This window comes from Schistocerca americana, chromosome X (assembly GCF_021461395.2).
Source record: "Schistocerca americana isolate TAMUIC-IGC-003095 chromosome X, iqSchAmer2.1, whole genome shotgun sequence".
NCBI classification, from domain to species: domain Eukaryota; kingdom Metazoa; phylum Arthropoda; class Insecta; order Orthoptera; family Acrididae; genus Schistocerca; species Schistocerca americana.
This window is the reverse complement of record NC_060130.1, coordinates 745,968,063-745,991,413: the sequence shown is the minus strand read 5'-3', so window position 1 is coordinate 745,991,413 and position 23,351 is coordinate 745,968,063. Positions and strand designations below refer to the sequence as shown.

Sequence of the window (23,351 nt, the reverse complement as noted above, 5' to 3'; positions counted from 1 at the left end):
TGCTGTGCCTCTCTGAGACATTGGAATGAAACCTCTCCCAATGTCTCGAACATATCACAGACAATGGTCAACTGGGATTGTGCACAACTGCAATTCGTATCTGAACACAGTGCAGTGCCATTCATGAGCAGTCCAACACTGTGGTGTTAATGGCAGCCTACACACAGGACTGGCAGCCTACACAAGGGACTGTAGTTCCCTAGTCTGGCTGTTACTGGTTGCCGACTAATGGTTTGGGATTACACAGAGTGTTGCAGGAAATCTATTACTTGTTCTCACATGAAAGGTGCAGATGTGATGTCTTATGATATGCCTGGAATGTGATACAGTAATTCACTGTTCACACCTCCTATATACCCAACCAGGTCTTGTAACAACACTAAACACTTATGCTTCCAGTGATCATTCTACCTGTCACAGAGAATTACAACTCTAATCATTTACATATCCACTGAACATTTGTATGTATATGAAGTTACATTGACATCTGACCAATTCTTCTGGGTGCTTCTTTTTTTCAGCCAGTGTAATTCCCTTTCAGTGCCTATCTTAGAATTTGTCTGCACTGCATTTATTCATTTTATTTCAGTGAAAGTAATGTAGTTAAAAGAAAAGATAAGTTTTCTTAAACATTGAAACTCAGAGGAGAATTGATAAATTTTGCAACAAACCACAAACAGTTTTTCTACATTTTATAATCAATGTTCTTAGTCACAAACCAAACTTATCACTATGTCAACATAAGTCCTGTTTTTGAATTATTCTGACTGAGAACTACAGCTTTGATAACTTTAAAACAAGACATCATTTCTATCAGGCTGTTTGGCTAAAATAAGTACTTTAATTTTCACTACGTGTCAGTTTCCAGCTTTAGCTCATTTTTGAATTTCACAAATGGATACTGACACATGCTCCTAGTATGTACATTTCAAAAATCACATACCATGCACATTGCCACAGTGCATGGTAGTCATTGGACACAATCTAAGAATAAATAGCCAGAAATCATGTATACACTTATGTTCATGTGTATATTATAGCATTTCATAACTTATCATTATGACATATTATACTAAAGTAAAATATAATCTTTGACTTGTTTTCACATTCCTGAGATTTATTTCAGTGAAATCTATGGTATAAATGTAATGTAACTAAAAATGTAGAGTAATAAAAAATCACATCATATTCATAACAATCATGGCCAGAAAGGCACTCCATTTGTTACAAATCATCTTAGGCATTTCTGATTTTACACTTGATAGTGGAAGTAAGACTTAGGAAAACTGAAGACATATTTGTAGGATTTTTCTTACTAGAAAAAGAGTCAGACAATGTAAAATGGTGTAAGATGGTCAACATTCTCAGGAAAATAGGTATAAGCAGCAGGGAAAGACAGATGATGTACAATATATACAAGAACCAAGAAAGGAAAGGTAAGAACAGAAAACAAGAATGAAATGATTAGAAAGGGTATAAGACAAAGATATAGTCTTTCTTTCCTACTATTAAAACTATACATTGAAGAATCAACAATGGAAATAAAAGAAAAGAGTGGAGTTACAATTCACAGTGAAAGGACATCTATGATAAGATTCGCTGGTATTGCTATCTTCAGTAAAAGTGAGGAAGAATTTAAGGACCTGTTGAATAAAATGAATAGTCTAATGAGCATATGCTGTGGATTGAGAGTAAACTGAAGTAAGGTGAAATTAATGGAGAGTAGCAGATACAAGATAAGTAACAAACTCATTTCAAAATTAAGGACAAAACAGTAAATGAAGTGAAGGAATTCTGTTACATTGGAAGCAAAATAACACATGATGGACAAGTGAAGAAGGACATAAAAAACTGGCTAACACAGGAAAAATGGCATTTCTTGCCAACAGAATTCTCCTAGTACTTAACATTAGTCTTAACTTCTGGAGACATTGCCAGAGAATGTATTTTTGGAGCACAGCATTGCATGGAATTGAATCATGGACTGTGGAGGAATAGAACGAAAGTGTTTAGGATTTGGTGCTAAAGAAAGATGTTGAAAATTAGATGAAATGATAAGATACAAAATGAGGTTTTCTGCAGAGTTGGTGAGGAAAGGAAAATATGGAAAATATTGACAAGAAGAAGGAACAGGATGATAGGACATGTGTTAAGACAGTAAGGGAATAATTTCCATGGTACTTGAGGGAGTTGCAGAAGGGAGAACCTGTAGGGGAAGATAGAAATTGGAATATATCCCATAAATAACTGAGGAGATTGGGTGCATTTCTGGCGTTAATAACAAAAGACAAGTGGATTGTAAATCATAATATATGTTAGAACTTCGATATTACAGTATCTCAAAACAGGAAGTGATAATAATGTAAAATAAAGTGTACATATTTGACCTCTTTTCACATCCTAGAGCATCATCTCAATTACATCTATGTAATAAGTTTAACATTATATAAACTATAGAGCAATACATGTTTATATCACATTCAGGTAAATTAATGGCAGAAAAACCCTACCTACTTGTGTATTTTCTTAGGCAGTCAACATACATACAGTTCATCCACAAAACAGACAGACAAAAGAAATATAGTGCCAGTCACAAAAAACATTGTGCATTTAACTCAAGAAGAATATGTACATGGAGTTCGACAGTTTTGTATAAAAATTAATGCATGCAAGTCATGCCACGACACTTTGGTTATTACAACACAAAAGCACCACATTGCAGCTAGTTAGTCAGTTACATGTCATAATTAACATAAATCACAAGTGATTTGTAGATTGAAGTATAATTTATATTAGTAATTTGATATTACAATATTTTGTAACTATAGAGGATTATAATATATTCTATTTCAGTGAAAAGTACAGCTTTGGCTTTTTTCACATCACTGACATTTATCTCACATAAATCTATGAAATAAGTTTAATGTAGCATAAACTGTAGGGTAATGATCGTCTTATCACATTCAGACCAGTTATGGTCAGAAAGGTGCTACCTACAGCAAATAAAATTCTTCTGGCTTTGGAACCATATTGTCAGTGTGTGGAACTTCTGACATTTTGGCCACTATTGCAAGTGGTTTTCCTCTGGGTGTCTCTTTTGTTTCTTTAGGAAAAGAAACACAACGAAGAAGGCCACTTGCAATAGTGGCCAAAATGTCAGAGGTTTTCCACAATGACAATGTCATCACATACCCAGTAAAATTTTATTGACTGAGACAGTGGTTGCAGAAGCCTATATTTGCAGGTGCTACCTACTGATTTGTTTTTGCAACACATATATTTCACTTATAAAATAGACAGGCAAAAGAAACATAGTGACAGTCACACAAACACGGCACATTTAATTCAAGAATGAGAGTGTGTAGTAAGTTAAATTCCATTATTGAAGTAAAGCACAAGCACACATGACTTATAGGTTGTATTATAATTTATATTAGCACTTTAACACTATACTATTTCATAGCTATGAATTTTATAATACACTGGTACAGAACTTTAATAAAATGTACATCTCTGACCTTTTTCCATGTCACAAAGACTCCTCTCAGCTAAATCTATGGAATGATTTAGTTCCTTGCTAAATGTGGGGTAATACCTAATCATATCATATTCAGAATAATTAAGGTCTGAAAGACACTTTCTATTAGTTTCACGTTATCTTAGTAATAACAACAGATGTATTTGAGCCACAGGATGGAAGGGCAAAAACAACAGGGTGTGGGTCCTGCATAAAATTATAAGAGAAGATAGATCCATACTATGATGATGACTAAAGGGAACTCGAGATTTTGCACTGAAAATTTCATGTGGAAACCGTTTAAAAACATTAAATTATTTATCACTTAAAACCCTATAAAATTCAGTTTATCGTATTAATAATGTTAAGGGCATGTGGAGCACAGTAAAACACTTGGATTGAGTTATGAGGGCAGCAAAATACAGTGTTAGCTGACATCATGATTCTAAAATAGAATCTGTGAATGATTTAATGCTGTTTTTCTAGCTATGTACTTCAGTACCTTAGCAGCTTTAATATAGATAACAGCAATGTAAGAATTGTTTTGTAGGGCGGGCAACCACAGCCAAACTTCGACATTTTTCCAAAGAAAATTCCACACTGGCTGTATGAATGGTTTTTATTAAATCTGTGACCGGTTTTGCACCACTTATCGGTGCATCCTCAGGCAATACATGCTATTTATAACATAGTAATGTTCAACGTTACTATGTTATAAATAGCGTATATTGCCTGAGGATACACCGATAAGTGGTGCAAAACCGGTCGCAGATTTAATAAAAATCATTCATACAGCCAGTGTAGAATTTTCTTTGGAAAAATGCAAGAATTGTTGATATTTATTGTAACACATTCCTTACAGATAATCAGACCAAAGATACCTATCAATTTATAATAACCTTGAAGACACAAGTTCATTTACACCAAACTCTTTGGTTAAAATAAATCTTTCTTTGGTACTACCACCTGGTTTCAGGTCTTAGATAATTTTCAGGCAGACAGATGGATGTGTACACATCCTTATCGTAAGTTCACAGAGTGTCCCAGGAGTAATGGTCAATATTCAGCAATACGACTGTAATGATCATTCGAAGCAAAAAATCTAGTTAACATGGGCTCTAAAATGTGCACCTTAAGAGCAATCAGCAGTTCTTCACTTTCAACACTGAAACAAATGTCTTCTACTGCAAGCTCCATGCTCCCCAGATTTTGAGAGGTGGTAATATGGACAAAAACAAGAAAAAATTGTAAAATAAACATTGGCTCTCAAATTCACATGATAAGAACCATGAACACTTGTACAGTAGAGGACATGCTTCAAAACAGTGAAGATGAACAAGTGCTCATAATTTTTAATATATGCACTTCAGGGCCCATATTTAGTGGAAATTTTTTTCCTTGTTTTGGTCTATGCTACCATATCTGAAAATATGGAAAGCAGAGGGCTTGCAGAAGAAGAGATTTGTTTCACAGTATTGAAGACAGAGAAGTGTTCATGGATCTTCAGGTATGCATTTTAGGGCCCATGTTTAATAGAATTTATTGCTTGCAATAGTTGTTCCCATCATATCTGTGAGTGCTGATGATTTTTCCTTGGACACTCTGTATATCAAAAGTCACATGTCAGGCAGATCTGTACATGAAATTACAGTACATACAGCATCAGTGAAGTTAGGTCTATGTTTTAGTCAAAGATATGAGAACGACATTAACTTAAAAGCAGTGGATAGTCACACGGGAAGAATGGTACAGATTCAATGGTACAAACAAATACTACAACAGATAATACTGACTGCTATACACAGAGAAGGGTAACATAAAGACTTGTAAGAGTAGTCCATGAAGATAGCTGAGTTAGGTATATTTCATGCTCTTATAGTGATATCGACAATTTACATATTTTTCCATATACAAAACAGTAAAGCATCTGAAGAAAGAGAAAGATTTGGCATACGACAAAGTAATAAAAAAAAGAACAATGATTGACACCTACCAGTACTACCTTTTGAACATATTAACCATCTGAATTTTCTGTTTGAGGACGTCATTCATCAAAATTTGAATTCAAAAGTTGGAATTAAATATGTAGAATTATTGGATGAGCTGTGAAGAAAGTTCTAAGAAAGATATGCCTTTTTTAAAAACTGTGAAATATTTTTTCAGTAAATTCAACAATTGCAAACTGATATTCAGGAACCATTAATGTTACACAGAAAGAAACTGTGTGATAAAGATCTGCCAAATCACTGAAAATGCCAATTTTCCATTGCTACCCTGTAATGGCCTTTCCAGTAGTTATCACATTATGTATTGTTAAAGGACAGAAAGTACAACTGTAACATGTGTGACTTAATGAACAGTTTAGTTTGTTAAAATATTTAAAAGAAGGATAAATTTATGTTTATTAACTCAGTGATATTATTTGTGTTATGTTGTGTTAGAAGTCCTTCCTTGTGAACTCTTTGAGGTTTGCAGAGTCTGAGTTTGTAGAATCTTTTGTGCGTTTACTAACAGTACCCTTGTGTCTTATTATCTGTTATCAGCCCTTACATGATTTGTAGTATTAAAAATTCAATTTTATTATGTACATTATTATTATTATTTGTCAGTCCACAACACATTATTTCAACAGGTTACAAACCAAGGAAATGTTTTACAAGAAATTAGTATTGGATATGTAATAAGAATCTATAGATGATGTGTCAATTTACTGACGAAAATCTGGACTTAATGTTTACATAGTACTGTAGTAATGGTATAGTTTACAGAAGAATCCATCTGATGACATTGTGTCACATATTATACATCATTTGTAGATTCAAGATGAGCATGCACTTGATCAGATGATCACTGCAAAACATTGATGACAGTATCAGTAACAAATAATTGCTTAGTCAGTGCATGGGTATTTGTGGTGAGTGAACACTTACAAGTTTTACACTTGAACTTGTCATTCAGAAAATTAGTGTGAACATAACTGATAAAACTGAAAGCACTGCATACACAGCATAAAACGTTTTTTGGTAAAAACCATCCTGATTGCAAAGTTGCTATTGTCATATGGCAGGTCAATGTATTCATGACCGCAGAAGATGGAGAGATGCTAGTTTGAAGCATACATCAAATAATGGACAAGCTCTCATCAGGGAGTCAGTGTTCATTGCAAGTGGTCCTGCTGCAGCTAGGGAATCATGGTACATGAATTCTAGAGTACCTGATCCATGTGAGATCAACATTCATGCTCAACATTGTATGAAGAATTTTCAAAACCATTATTGGTGATGGGAAATGCAGCCTTGCTCTTTGATGTAGAGATGTTCACATTACATGCAGCCTTCAATAAAGGTGTGACCCATCAGTGTGATAACAAAATGTGTAAATTTTTAAAAGATGAAAGTCTTATTACAGTGGAAGAGAGAAATGAGAAACATTTCAAAACGAAATTTATTGTGATGCCAGTTGGTGAGTATTACACAAGTGTTGCTGCTTGTGAACCTCTCTTTTTGTGGAGCAAAAGAATGGCACATCAGAATACCACACAGGTTAAACGTGTCTGCCAATCAATGAGATACATTTTCAAAATTGGGACATGCAGTGCAAAGACCGTATTACTGATAAAAATTCACAACCTGCATTTCTATTTAGTGGTGCCAAATGAAAGAAAGTTGACAAGCTTGTGCACAGAGATTTTTGTTGGACAACACAAGAAGATTCCTTATGTGTTGCAATATATTTCATGATGTTAAGAGATTACTACAGTCAGTGTAAGATGATGTACTACATCAAGAATAAATCAGACCCACTTGAATGTAAGAGAAGTTTCTTTAAAGTGCCTGAAAAGCATTTTGTACAAAGCCATAAAGACGTTAAGAACTGATAATGGATCAGAGTTTTTTAATGAAAAGTTTGATAGTTTGACTCATCTTTAGGGCATTTGGCATCAGAAAACTGTGCCATACCATACAGAACAAATGTAAGCTACCGAAAGGAAAACAAAACTGTTGTTGGCCAGTATTTCTCTACATCCCTACATGCAACTGGACTGACAGTTGAAATTTGGATGGGAGCCATGAGTTAAGCTGCATTACAGTGCAAATAGAATGGGACAAGTGGAGAAAAGTGAGTGCCACCTTGTGGTCTATGATTAACAAAAATCAAGCTTAAAAATCCTCACAAGACTTAGAGAAGTACTTGTGTTAATAAGTCAGAAGAAAAGAGACAAAAAAGGGAATGTTAAACCTAAAAACGTTATTTTGTTGGTTATGGCCAAAGTGCAAAAGGTTGTTGTGTTTCCAGAGTGGTGACAAGTGAAAATACATGGTGAAGTTATTTTCACTGCAAAATCATTAAAAAATAATGACAGCTTAGAGGAAACAACAGCATCAAAACTTGCGAATTTAGTTCTACCAGCAATTACGTTGCTGCCTACAGAATACACCCCCCCAAGACATTCAATGATATGAAAGTCTACAAAAATCACTAAAGAAGTAGACAATGGCATGCATTTCTAGGATGGAAATGAACAATGCAAGTAGCTGATTCCATAATTGATGAAACATTGTCAAAGGCTTACAGATGTTTGAAACTTAGTGTGATATTCATTATGAGAGGCTTTTATTAATAGTTTCCACAGTATAACTTTGTCTTTAAGTCTGTCAGAAAATCCAAAGAGATTCTGATCTTATGTAAAGTATGCCAGTGTCAAGACACAATCAATAACTCTGCTGTGTGAAACCAATGGTAATGTTAATGTTCAGAGTGGCACTAAAGGAGGGTTACTGACCATGGTTTTCCAAAACTCTATCACCAAAGAAGAAACAATAAATATTCCAGAATTTGAATCAAGAACAGTTGTCAACATTAGTAATTTGGAAGTAGATATCCTTGGTGTAGCATAGAAATTTAATAAAGACAAATCTTCTGTTCCAAATTTTGTGCTAATCAGTGTTCTTTCAAAGCAGGCTGATTAAATAGCTCCATTTTCATCAGTAATATGCAACTACTGGTTTGAAGAAAGATCTATACCGAAATACTGGGAAACTGGACAAATCATACCAATAGATAAAAAGGAAATAGAAGTAATCTACTGGATTGTAGACCAGTATTACTTATACCAATTTGTAATAAGATTTTGGGACACTTACTACATTCCAACATTACAAAACACCTCAAAGGCTGTTATCTATTTACACTAACCAGCACAGATTAAAAAAAATATCATTCTTTTGAAACACACGTGACTCTTAATTCACACAAAGTAATGAGTGATATTGAGTTGATTCCATATTTCTAGATTTTCAAGAGGGTTTGGATACTGTTCCTCACAAGTAGCTCCTAATTAATTTGTATGCTTGTGAAGTATCATCTCAGCCATATGCCTGGCTTCATGGTTTCTATCAGAATTATCACAGTTTATGTAATTGATGGAAGTCATCTAGTGTAACTGATGTTATATCTGGGGGTTCCCCAAGGAATTTTATAGGCTATTTGCTGTTCTTAATGTATGTAAATGACATAGGAGACAATTTTACCAGCTCTGTTAGTTTTTTACTTATCATGCTAACATTTATTATCTAGTAAAGTCATCAAAAGATCAAAATGAATCACAAAATGATTTAGAAAAAATAGCTGCATGGAAAAATATTAGCAATTGAGCCTAAACAATAAAAGTGTGAGGTTGTGTAATAAATCAGACAAACAAAATAGCTGTTGATTCAGTTAAATCCCTAAGAGTTAAAATTGCAAACAACTTAAATTGGAATCATTACATAGAAAATGCTGTAGGAAAGGGAAGCTTAAGATTGCATGTCATTGGCAGAACACTTTCGGGCAACTGAATATGTATTTGCATCCAGGCAGAATGTGTGGTGTCACTGCCAGACACTACACTTGCTAGGTGGTAGTCTTTAAATCGGCTGCGGTCCGTTAGTATACGTCAGACCCACATGTCGCCACTATCAGTGATTGCAGATCGAGCGCCGCCACACGGCAGGTCTAGTCCAGAGAGACTTCCTAGCACTCGCCCAAGTGGGACAGCCAATTTTGCTAGCGATGGTTCACTGACTACATATGCTCTCATTTGCATAGACGACAGTTTGGCATAGCCTTCAGCTACGTCATTTGCTACGACCTAGCAAGGCGCCATATTCAGTAATTAGAATGAATTCTGAACACACAATAATGTGAATCATGTACCGTCAAGAGCGACGTTAATCATTAATGGATTAAAGTTAAGTATCAAACTAATTATGTCTGCTTTCTAAATTATAATTCCTTGTCATGTTCCAGACCTCACGTCAGTATAGTTCTTCCCTCCTCACGCTAGCCTGCTTGAGCTAAAATGCATGTATTTCAGCCTCCTCTCGTAACACGGTGTTGGCTCTTCTGCCAACACAACAGAATGATGGTATTTTTCAACACAAAGAAAGCTACACCAAGGATATTCTACACCATGATGCATGGCATTAACTCTGTAGTGGTAGCAGTACCAATGGATCGTCGTCATCATGTATATGCTGGCATGCACAAAAATGGTCAAAAGGACTTGTGTAATGTCCCATACAGACAAGTTGTGCATAGTTTGATGTATGGTATTGGTAGCAGGAACACAACCAGACATTGCCTTCCCAATCAACAATAACAGCCAACACCTAAAGATGCTGAAAAAGATTCATTGGAGTGGCGTGAAAAGAAAAATGATGTATATTAAAGATAGTGCAGATAATGGACTTTATTTTCCACTGAAACAAGGAAATCAACTCATGGCATACATTGCTGCAGATAATGAAAGTGATGTAGCAACCAGGAAACCCACAGCTGCTTGGTGTTAAAGTGAAAAGAATCAGTTGGTACTTGAAATTCAACTAAGCACAACTTTGAACATAATCTGATTAAAGAGTTTTCTCAGTGATTTGGCTTTATGTAGTAACCTAAAATCAACTTCACTATTTAGCTTATTATAGACCAAGAGCTTCACCATAAAAGTAAGCACATTAATGTCTATTACCATTATGTGTGTAACAATTACTATATAAGTAAAACAAGTTTGTACTGTAACATCTAAAGGTCAACAAGCTGCCATACTATAATAATAAAGCCAGTACCAATGGTGATACTTCAAACCCAGAAAAACATGCTGAATGTCCAAAGCATTCAGGACATTATGGAATTCTTGATGAATGACATCCTATTGTTGCCTAAAAGATGGAGAAGAGTTCTAAATACACAGTAACAAATTTGATCCTCTTTCAGTGGGAGTGTTAGAAATATTTATTTTGTATTAACTTGGTGAAATCATTTGTGTTGCTCATCCTTTTTATAAATTCTTTGTGTGTTACACTTCCTTGATTTGTAAAGAGTCTTTGGTGTGTGAGCTGACAGTATCTCTGTACGAGGATTTTGTATTACCTGCACTTGTGTGGCTTGTTTGATTCTATTATTTGATCAATATACAAATTCAAATCAATAAAATTCAAGTCAGTGATTTTGTTAGAGTGAAACACAATTGGCATACAAAATAAAGATGTGTTGTACATATTGGTACTTGTTCTAATGCATTTTTAAATTGTGAAATACAAATAATTTAGGTTGTTAATATATGTCGTTCAGTTCACTTGTTTTTCTAATCTCAGAGAAGCACCTTCTGGAATGTAATGTTATACACCAAACAAAACAGAAAATTCACTAGAACTAGTTTGAGTGTGTAGTAAATTAACACCTACCTTTATTTGTACCATTTAGCATAAACCACCTTGTAGAAAAGTCCCATCCAGATTCTGCAGCAGCTTTGAGTTCAGAATAAAACTCATTTTTCTCTTTCACTGTCTTATAGATCCTTGCGTTATGGGCATCTTCACTGTAAATAAGGATTAAACAATAACTTTATGTGGCAAGGTGATGAGTAAGCAGTGTTCATTAATGAGCAATATTATCAAACAGAATAAACATTTTTGTTGTGTGTAATAATTATCTGAGGAGAAAGTTCAGTGGCAGCAACACAAGATACTAAAGTGTTAAACTTGCTAATCATAAATCTTCAGAACACTGACAAACACCATGGAAAACGAAGAGGAAGATTTGGGATTAATGTTCTATTGATGACAAGTTCATTATAGATGGAGCACATATTCAGGTTAGGGAAGGAAATCAGCCATGTTCTTTTCAAAGGAAGCAGTCCAGAATTCACCCTAAACAATTTAGGGAAATCCTGAAAGACATGAATCTGGATGGCTGAAGGAGGATTTGAATCCGCCTTCTCAGAAAAGACGATAAAGGTTTTAATGAATGATCTATTAGTTCAGAAGCACTACCCTCACCACAACCTCACATCCCATAAAATACCAAGTAATAGATCTAATGATAAAAATATTGCAAGACATTGTTGCTACCTGACTTGTTGCTTCCTTTACATAGTTCTGAGAGACTATAAAAAGTCTTATCATTGTGATGACTACCAGGTGGTGGTCACAACCAATCAGAGTATTTAATGAGCAAGGTGGCACAGTAGTTAGCACACTGGACTACCATTCAGGAGGATGACAGTTCAAACCTGCATCCAGCAACCCTGATTTAGGTTTTCTGCGATTTCCCTAGATTGCTTCAGGCAAATTCCAGGATGGTTCCTTTAAAAAGGCATGGCTGTTTTTCTTCCCCATCCTTCCCTAATCTGAGCTTCTGCTCCATCTCCAATGGCCTCATTGTTACTGGGATGCTAAAAACTTATCACCTCCTCCTCCTCCTCCTCCTCCAAAGGACATTTTAGTAAAGGCATTAATATTTTTACATTTAGCATGTTGGTGTATCAGTTTCCAAATTACTCAGCTAATTTCTGGAGAATAAAGTGTGATGGCAAACCAGAAAGCCTTTGCCCCTGTTTTTTAGCCAAATTACAACTGTACATGTGAAGTCAAAATATACATTCCCAGCAGTGGACCTTTCCTGGACTTCCTCGACATTATCTATCAGTGGCTATGTAGCACAACACTGCCGTCAGTTGTTCAAGATGGTGATTGTGCTTCACACATCCAAGGCATATGAGCAATGAAGTGTGATCATTTTCCATGGAGCAAGGGACTTACACCCATCAAAATCAACAGGGAAATGCATCCCACATATGGGAAAAAGTGTCTCACTTTGAGAAGTGTGAGGTAGTGGTGTTGCAAGTTCACAACAGGCCATGAAGACATGCATGACTATGAGTGTTCGGGGATGCCATGTACATTACTGGCTGATGATAACACTTCCTCGTGGTAGGTGCAACCATCAGTGCCAACTGTTATTGTTCTACACTACCACGTTTGCAGGTTACCATCAGGAAGAAGCACAAAGGGATTCTCAATGTGGACAATGTGGTTATGCTCCATGACAATGCAAGGCCACATATGGCAATCAGCACCACTGACAAGCTCCAGTCACTTTGCTAGGAAAGTGTGGACAACCCATTATACAGTCCAGATCTTGCCCCCTAGTGATTTCAACATTTTTGATCTGCTGAAGAAGTTCCTGGCATGGCAGCAATTGACATGCAACTATGAGGCCAAGACAACAGTCCAACAGTGCTTCCACAGTCAGCTGGATGAGTTCTGCCACAGAGACATCTCAAATTTAGTGCTGCAATAGGACAAATGTCTTAACTGTTGTGGGGAGTATATGAAAAAATAGTGTAAGGTATGTAGAATAGTACATATACTTGTAACTACCTGTATGTACCTTATTTTGGCTAATAAAAAATAGGGGCAAAGACTTCACCCTTGTAGCATGAAAACTGTGACTCTCTACTGACAACACAATACTCCCGCCTCCTTTTATGTTGGCGGGGTCTGCCCCTTGTGACAGCCAGTGGTCAATACCGCATTGAATAAGGGTGTCCAGATACTTTTGATCAGATAGTGTATGTGGACACAAAGATAAGTGGTTAGCGTGGATATCCGAAGACGGTGATAGAGGTGTACTTTATTGTCTCTTGGCACACGCCATACAGTACACACTGGAAGATGTGCAGCAGGAGCTATCTGATGGGTTCATGTAAGTGGAAGATTCTCCTACATGAGTGGCAGTCAATCTGGTCCCTACCACCCACTAGAGAGTGTTCCAGCTCTCATGGCAGTCGATATGCGTAGGGTTTTAAAAATATTTTCATTACATTCAAAAAAAATTTGACATAAAGTATTTGGTAAGTAATGATAATTATTATTATATCATTTAACTTGCTGTAACGCTGCTTTACAAATTTCACATAGTAAATCAACATTACTGTTGAATCGGTGGGCTTTTAGAAACTTTTACTGCTAATGCAGATACAAAAGTGGGTGGTATGTAAAAACGGTTGACTACTCCTGTTCAACGTGATTCAAAACCAATTCTTCTATTGTCGGTGTTCATTTTTTAACAGTCAGGCTATCTGTCGTTGGCTTTAACGATTCACTCTTCTATCACCCTTAAGAACTGTACTGAAATGTTGAAAACATATATAAGGAAAGTTTTCTCCCTACGTTTGGTTTTTGTCAAATGACAGTTTTTTTGCCGTGAAAAATAAACAATGTTCTTGTTTGTTGCTGCAAATTTTTCCATTTCCTGACTGTGGTACAGTTAAGGTAGAGGTCTTCAGCCTTTGGTTGCCAGTTTGAAATTTCTGTGTGACCCCCCATCAACTTGAAATTTGGACTGATGTGTAGAACACATGGTATCTGTTTAGTCTCAATTTACAGCAAACTTCCGAAAATTGTGTATTTAAAGTCTACTAGTAAATCTGTGAGTGAAATTTATTCTTTTTCATTCTACAGGGTTTCTTCCCGTTCTGTTTAGGCTTGCAGCATGGAAACAATGATTGCTTGCGTGCCACTGTGCGTCGCGTTATGAACCTAATTTTATTTCAACAGATTTTACGGATATTAAATGTGGGAAACAGAAGAATATTTGGGCATTCCGCCGTGGGAACGGTGTCTTGCTATTTTCCAAGTACGTTTTCGGGAGATGATATCAAAATTTTAGAAGCGTCTGCCATTTCATTTTTTGCGACACTGCTGTTACACACCTTCCCCAGACAAAGGAGCCAGGGAGCATTCGCAAAGCACTTCTTTGTATACATTCGATGTCTCCCTTTACTCAACTATCTTAGAATGTCCACTTTAAAGCAACAATATTTCAAGGCAATACAGTTATAATCTCTTATCTTACTTCAGTGAAATTTTTTCCATGAATAGTTATGATCCAGGAGCAGGAACAGTGCTCGACTCTTCATTGTTAAGTTAGTCATGCTGAGCAAGTCACAGATATTTTCAACGATCGTCGGAAAATTCACAATGGGCGCCTATCATCCGAAACTGGTCGTCAATAAATCTAACTTGCAAGTGAGACTGTGCCCTACATACTACACTACTGGCCATTAAAATTGCTACACCAAGAAGAAATGCAGATGATAAACGGGTATTCATTGGACAAATATATAATACTAGAACTGACATGTGATTACATTTTCACGCAATTTGGGTGCATAGATTCTAAGAAACCAGTACCTAGAACAACCACCTCTGGCCGTAATAACGGCCTTGATACGCCTGGGCATTGAGTCAAACAGAGCTTGGATGGCGTGTACAGGTACGCTGCCCATGCAGCTTCAACACGATACCACAGTTCATCAAGAGTGACTGGCGTATTGTGACGAGCCAGTTGCTCGGCCATCATTGACCAGTTTTGAGTTGGTGAGAGATCTGGAGAATGTGCTGGCCAGGGCAACAAACGATCATTTTCTGTATCAAGAAAGGCCCGTACAGGACCTGCAACATGCGGTTGTGCATTATCCTGCTGAAATGTAGGGTTTCGCAGGGATCGAATGAAGGGTGGAGCCACAGGTCGTAACACATCTGAAATGTAATGTCCACTGTTCAAAGTGCCGTCAATGCGAAAAAGAGGTGACCGAGATGTGTAACCAATGGCACCTCATACCATCACGCCGGGTGATACGCCAGTACGGTGATGACGAATACACGCTTCCAATGTGCGTTCACTGCGATGTCGCCAAACACGGATGCGACCATCATGACGCTGTAAACAGAACCTGGATTCATCCGAAAAAATGACTTTTTGCCATTCGTGCTCCCAGGTTCGTCGTTGAGTACACCACCGCAGGCGCTCCTGGCTGTGATGCAGCGTCAAGGGTAACCGCAGCCATGGTCTCCGAGTTGATAGTCCATGCTACTGCAAACGCCGTCGAACTGTTCGTGCAGATGGTTGTTGTCTTGCAAACGTCCCCATCTGTTGACTCAGGGATCGAGACGTGGCTACACGGTCCGTTACAGCCATGCGGATAAGATGCCTGTCATCTCGACTGCTAGTGATACGAGACCGTTGGGATCCAGCACGGCGTTCCGTATTACCCTCCTGAACCCACCGATTCCATATTCTGCTAACAGTCATTGGACCTCGACCAACGCGAGCAGCAATGTCGCGATATGATAAACTGCAATCGCGATATGCTACAATCCGATCTTTATCAAAGTCGGAAACATGATGGTACGCATTTCTCCTCCTTACACGAGGCATCACAACAACGTTTCACCAGGCAACGCCGGTCAACTGCTGTTTGTGTATGAGAAATCGGTTGGAAACTTTCCTCATGTCAGCACGTTGTAGGTGTCGCCACCGGCGCCAACCTTGTGTGAATGTTCTGAAAAGCTAATCATTTGCATATCACAGCATCTTCTTCCTGTCGGTTAAATTTTGCGTCTGTAGCACGTCTTCTTCGTAATGTAGCAATTTTAATGGCCTGTAGTGTACATTCTGACTACTTGTTGTCGCTGCGTGCCATCTTGGATAATATTAGTAAGTTACGGCCGTTATATTGCGCAGAAGATATGTGACCTTCTAGCTTATTACTTTCAGGTTTGAATCTGTACTCTAGAGACAGGGAGACGCACACCATTAGAGCAGGAGGCAAGGACAGGGAAGCTGGTGACGCTGTGGTGAAAGTATTTTCCGAATATTATTTCGAGCAGCTCTTGAGTCAGCACACCCGTAACGGAAACGTATTGTATCTGCAGGCAACAAGTGCCGCGTTCTGTCCCAAACGGGTGAATGGGGTCAGACTGACCTCCGTGTCATCCACTGACAATGGCGTCATCGGATGCGGTCTGGGAGGAGTGGTAGTCAACGCTCCAAGCGTAGAGCTAAAACACTAGTACAGACAGAATATTTCCACTTGCCTGGTATGCTTTCACGTGTGCTTTCAATCACTGAAACCTACTCTGTCAAATATCTTTTATCTCTACTTTCAAATGGTTGTACCTTGGAACCCATTTCCGACAATTTGTCCATACGACCTGCTTAGCTCCTTATCCTCTCAGGGATTGTTTCCTGCAGTTTCCCCCACTTGGTAAAATCATCCTGTATAAGTGATCTGGCGGATATCCTTTGTAGCAATATGAGACTGTTCACAGTTATGCACAGGGAACTGATATCGTTTCCACTCAAGCAGAATCGTTTCACTTAGGAGGCTGCCTCTTTCTGCAGTTAGAGGCTCGATATGCTCTATCCCTGACTTGCCTGCAGTGGCGTATGTGGATGCAATAATAACTTCTTCTGATATATTTTGTTACAAAGCTGCAGTTACTGGTGGTAGGCGTATAAACTACGAAAATAATAACTCATGTTGTGAACCAGAGCCCAACGTTATCCCATGTATCGTGAAGACATTTGAAAGTATAATCAGGCTGTCTTGTACGCAGTACGAATGGCAATAAGTTATAAAGCTATCTGGAACGTTCATGTTCCGAAGGTCTCTTCCCACTGACAATATTGTTCCAGTCCGTTAAACATAACGGCAAGTAGGATATTTCGCATAGTAGCTTTTCACCCTCTCGAAAATTACCTAACTGTGAGTAATTTGTTTGTTATTAAATTGTAAGCATTGTGAACCGTCATTTGTCTCTCTATTTTTAGCTTCCGTGCAGTACTCCTTGTTTAAGGTACTTTGAAAGATGCCATTTAACCTCTCTTGACCCATGAATTTGAAGGGAATTCTGAATGAGGCTCTAAATTGACACCTCATTCGTCGTTCATCGCGAGTGGCTTCGACTGGTGTATATTCGAAACTGTTCTTTCCTGACAGGCAGTGTGTCAAAGATTCTCCCAATGCCGCCCTGTAGTCACACGGGTGGGCGTTCTCAGAAGGCAACAGCAGCGGGAATATTTTGTTGATGCTAAGTTTCACAGTAGCTGCAAATTATACAAATGACAAAACCAGTATCATACAGTATCAGCATTGTATCGTAATATATTATCATCCAACTACTAGTTTCAGTGTTAGGTCATTCTCAAGTGCTACGACATAACGACTTTGCTATGTATACATCAGACAAAAAGTAGATATTGCACCATATGTTTTGTCGATGTGATAGCTGGCCTCATCTGATACTACGTGGAAAACAACTTAAAGTCACTCACTCAAACAAAACTACCTAACAGTGCAGCTGCGATGGAGACATGGCTTCGACGTTTGCGCAATAGTAGCAACAATATTTTTGCAAATTCTGCAACGCCTTCATCACCAAGGATTTTGCGCCTCGTGAACACTGAGGAATAGCTCAGCTAAGCGAGGCAGAGACGTTATTGAAGGACCCATTCCATCAATCGTTTTCCCTGAATATAAGGGGAAAGTCCTTAATATATGGTACAATAGAAGGTATCATCAGCCATGCACTTTACAGTGATTCGCTGTACATGGAAGTGATGTAGGGAAAATACCGAGAACCTAAATCAAAGCAGCAGGTACGTGCTCTGTAGCCCGCTCGCCCGGAATTCGAATCCATCGTTTTACGGACTGCGCCGTTTAGTTAAGTATCGCAAATAAGACACAGTCAGAAGAAGATTTACCTAAAGGTTCATTTAGCTCAACTGCCTGATCTACTGACGGACAAATCTGCACTTCATCCGCATTTCAGAGAACCATTATCGTGGTCGTGTATTACAAATGTAAGAGAAAAAAATTAATACTGCTTCGCTATCAATGTCAGATATCACTTAGAATGTCAGATCATTAAGCCGTAGAACGACAGTGGACTAAGGGCTGCCTTACTCGTATTCAACACCCAGACTGTGGGGCAAACGAAAGCTTACGAAGGAGACAGGACTGCTTTTCGTTCTTATGACGTTTTATTCACACAGAGTACCGTGACACCTTCTCTGCTCCATAGCAAAATCACATTTCAGAAAGAAAAAAATACAAGATTCACAAAGTAGAAGACTTAATGCAATTCGTCTAGAATTACTTTTACAACGGTCAGGATGTGGTTATAAGCCTGTTTGCTTGCTATTGTGTAAAAAATAGCAATTGGAATGTCTGAAAGAAAAGTAAGGACACGTTATCCCGCATGAGCGACAATCAGTCGCTAGCAGCGAGTACCGCTTCAGCTCACAACATGCACACATGAAAACGTGAGGTGAACGAAACAGCCGCGTACACAATAGCAATGATCGAAGTTTTATAATTTAATGTGTTTTCGTATGTTATAAATCAAGCTTAACTTTGGTAGTGGACGTGCAATCCTTAATCCCTGAGTATTTAACAGACTAACTTATTTCCCAAAAAATCAAGCAACTCAGACAGAGCCTAGATAATTCTAGAATTTCCCAAATAGTCTACTTGTTGTAGTGAGAATTAGTAAAAGACTATTCCAGGGTATGAAACAATTATTACAGGGAGAGTACCATTACGCCGTGTGTAAAACCAGAGTTAAGCACAGGACGAACAAGGAGCTGAACGAATCCAAGTTGTCAAGCAGTGTTCATCCCAGCATTATGAGAACAGCAAGGCATGCTCAGTATCTTCCAATGGACGAAATTCCTTTCGTCCAATTGTAGCGTAGAAAGAAGTCGCTCCTCTTCTGGAAAGCTGGTTACCCGTCCTGCAGTTTCCACTGTTTCCTTGCTCCTCCACTTAGATTTTATTAATATTTATTGAACATAAATAAGGAAACAGCCAAGTATCACCAGTAAAGTTAGTGGATGCAGATAGTTATCTTCACGCTAAATAATCCATGCAAATCACCATGAGAAAGAAATGCAAATTTTTTAACTGAGTGACTAACCTGTATGATTCTGGACGAGGCCCGCTTGAATCGTCGCTGTATCTCGCCAAGGTGTACTTCACTCCATCTTTCTCGACGGTCACAGTACGATTCTTCATCCAGTAGTCAAATTCTCTCTCCAGTGTTGATATACTCTCGTTCAAGAAGTCAATATCCTTTGTGAATTCATAGTAGCTTTTGAACATAGGTATGAGTAATGGAGGATGTGAACGCATTATGTAGTAAATCCTCCCACCATTTGGTACTAAACCATAGGTGTTGACAATTTCCAGAAAATTTTTCAGCATTCCTTTAACGGTGGCGTACATTTCACTGTACAGGAGACCTCTTGCGATCCAGTAGGAGTCCCAGTAGTAAAACTCACGAAATCGACCTCCGGGGACGATCACTGGATTCGGAACGTAAATAATTGAGTACTGTTCCGGATGTTCCCTGACGTCATCCTTAATCTTCCTCCCAAGGTTTTTCCAGAAATGGTTCAGCTCTGATGCCCATTCGCGGTACAATGGGTCATCGATTCTGTCCAGGAAAGCTGGATTTTCTACCCAGTCCACTGGATCCCATGGCTCAAACTCACTGCCAGGAGGGTCGAACGTAGCATTCACAAACAGTTCGACTTGAAGTTTATCTGGCATTCTGTTTGTTCTGTTCATGAATTTTTCAAAACGTTCCAGTGTTTCATTTGGAGAGAATTTCATCTTCATGTCTACAAATGTTTTGGAATCGTCGTGTACGGAGGCCATTTGTACCGTGTGCAGGAGATCTCCATAGCAATAGATGTTGCTGAAAAGAGAGAAAAAAAACCGTTAGCAAAATGATTTATGTCATACAGGACATTGTCTAAATGTTAGAATAATTTAAAAACATTTGCAGAAAAAAACGAAGAATACCAACGCTAAGAAAAAAATTGTTACAATGTGTAAAAACATTTTCGTTACGAACTCATTTTTGTTTACAGTTAATTTGCAGACCAGTCTCAGAATTTAATGTCTCACAAAAATGTGAATTACACCTTGCTCGAAATACGACATTTGGTCTTGGATATTGCCTCATATTCAAATGGTAAGAGGAGATCAATAATGTCTTAGAGTTACTGCACATCAATACGTGTCTATTTGAAAGCTCTTTTATTATCCTCTAACACCCGCAATAAGGATAAAACTGAATTAACCTAAAAAATTATGTGAGCCGTCTTGGACTTTTCAACGATGTACTTCATTGATAAAGAGTCCTCCGTGACCAAACCACACAGATTCTGACGAAGAATCGGAGCTTTCGATTACTTCCGTCGTCTTCATTGTCAAGGGTAAACAACTACACTGATCAACACTGATTTTTCTTTTTTGATTATAAGACTTGTTTTATGTTGACTTCGTTTACCTGAATCCAAAAGTATCAATATCTGTGTCCTATCACACATAGTTTTTTTATAATTTTAGTATTTGCAATTTAAACGTCTTTAAAAACGCAATATGGCCAAAGTTAAGGGGGAATTCGAAGTAATTAATTTTGCATTAGTGTATATTTGCAGTTAAAAATATTGTATAGTACATATCAGCAGGTGGTACCACTTTCTACTGTTATATTGGTAGGAATCAGATATAAGTTAGTGAACTAGTGCCCGCAAGAATATCTAGAAGAGTGGCTCAGTGCACTATTTTATTTGTTCAAAGTGTTTATCTTGCATTTATTTTGGAGTAAAAATTGGGGATCAGGATACTTTACTTTACTTTTTTCGTGTCCGGAGCTGTCAATCTTCCGGCACAGTGGTGAGTTTGTTTAGACAGAGGTAGTCTTCATGTTTTAGTAGGCTTCATTTTATCAGACTGACCTCTACGCGGGATACAGCAGTTCTGATACGGGTTAACATTTTCCATGACTTGTAGTTTAATTCAGCACCCCTTGGCGGATGTTCTGAAACAGGGTAGCCGACAGGGGGTTCATCGAAAGTGTAACTGAAGAACCGATATCTTCATTTTAGTCTTTTTAATCCACAAAGTGTACCGTACAGTGGATGGTGCTCATCAAATGCCTTTTTGAACTGCTCGTTATGTTCATGAACTCTCCTACGAGACTTGGGACTACTGAATCCTGCAGCTTGGTACAGCTGTACCAGCGGTGTGGGCTTCATGCATCCTGTGACTAGCCTACATGTTTCGTTAAGGCTTATATCTGTGTTCTTTGTATGCGCCTATCTAGATCAGACAGGACACGCGCAGTCAGCTGCGGAAAAGCAAACTGCTAAAACGGTGATTTTAAGCACAATAAGTTTGACTTCCCACTTACTGCCAGTTAGCTTTCTAGGGATATTTTTCCTTGCAGCTACCTTATTTTGAGTTTTTACACAGTTATGTTTACATGTGAGGGACCTGCCAAGAGTCACTCCGAGATATGTTGGCTGGTGTGTGTGCTCAATGGTAGACCCATTCCAGTTAACGTGCAGCTTCCTATTTGTTGGGCGTGTGTGCAGTGAAAAGCGCGAACTGTCGTTGTAGAGGGATTTAGTTTGAGAGAGTTGTCGTCGTAATATGTTGACATAGCTTCTAGGGTATTCTCCAACTTTACCTCTACTTCCTCAAAGGTTCTTCCCTGCACTGTGATACCCAGCTAAGGAGCAATCGTGAACCCCTCATAAAGTGTGTAACGTTCATGTTGCGGAGATAAGAAAATGGTAAAAGGGAAAACTGAACTCCCTGAGTTTAGGAGTTCCGGTGGTGTTGCGTTCACCAAAAGAATTTCTGCATTTGTAAAGTAAAATGTTTCAATATGAAAAACAAAAAGAGAGTTATTTATCCTGATTTGGGGTCTGCTAGAAGACCTGTACGACACGGCAGATGCTGAATTCTGAATCAAATTGTACGTCAGATGAGCCTTCTGGAGATTCTGATTGAACTTGAGCTAAACGATTTGGTCACATATTTAAATATCCCAAAGAATACTTCAGAACTTCTAGCTTCAAGGCTGAAAGAGAAGAACTTACGAGCTCCAGGAACACGGGTAACACGTTGCAAACACAAATAGAAAGGTTTGGGACTGTGTTTTAGGCAAGAGCACTCTTTAGTATACTGCACTGGGATTTCAAACCTCATTAATAAGTTAGGAGCTGAGTACAAAACAGAAGACTCGAGGCTCTTCATTGACTCAAGTAAGAGAAGTTTAAAAGGTGTGTTGCTACATAACAGCAATATTCCTGCATCAGTTCCAGCCGGTCATTTTATCCATTCCAAGGAGACGTATGAGAATCCTGAGCTGCTATTCGAAAAAAATAAGTTACAGTCTACATCGGTAGAGAGGCACAGGATTTGAAGATTTTGTACATGTTGTTAGGACAACAGCAAGGTTATACCAAATACCCAAGTTACATATGTGAATGGGACAGCTGAGATAGAAAGAACCACTGGACAACACGAGAATGACCTCGAAGAAATGCAACGATTCTAGGATCCAAAAATATCGCAGGATAAAGCTTAGTAGATACCGAGAAAATTCTGCTACCACCCTTGCATACTAAATAGGGGCTAATGAACCAATTTACCAAGGCATTCCAAAGAGACGCACTCGTTTTAAATACTTAACGAACGTGTTTCCTGCGCTCTCAGAGACGAACGCCAAAGAGGGTATATTTGTAGGGCTGCAAATCAGGGAACCAAGTAAAGATAAAAGTTTTGAAGAATGTATGACTCATCAAGAAAAAGAGAGCTTGATTGGTTTCAAAGAAGTGGTTCAGGAGTTCTTGGGGAGGGGGGAATAAG

At 38.1% G+C, this 23,351-nt stretch overlaps 1 protein-coding gene across 3 annotated transcripts in view; it reads right to left on the bottom strand.

Annotated features, from left to right (window-relative positions):
• LOC124556695 (trehalase-like) overlaps positions 1–23,351 on the bottom strand; it is a 244,806-nt gene that overhangs the window by 111,549 nt on the left and 109,906 nt on the right. For all 3 annotated transcript variants that reach the window (XR_006968663.1, XM_047130670.1, XM_047130671.1), the window contains exons 2-3: positions 19,600–20,382; positions 11,239–11,372 (exon numbers count right to left, since the gene is read on the bottom strand). Coding sequence is in view for 2 of the 3 variants with exons in the window: in XM_047130670.1 (XP_046986626.1) it covers positions 11,239–11,372; positions 19,600–20,382 (917 nt within the window). In the remaining variant the exon portion in view is untranslated. The remainder of the gene's footprint in view (positions 1–11,238; positions 11,373–19,599; positions 20,383–23,351) is intronic.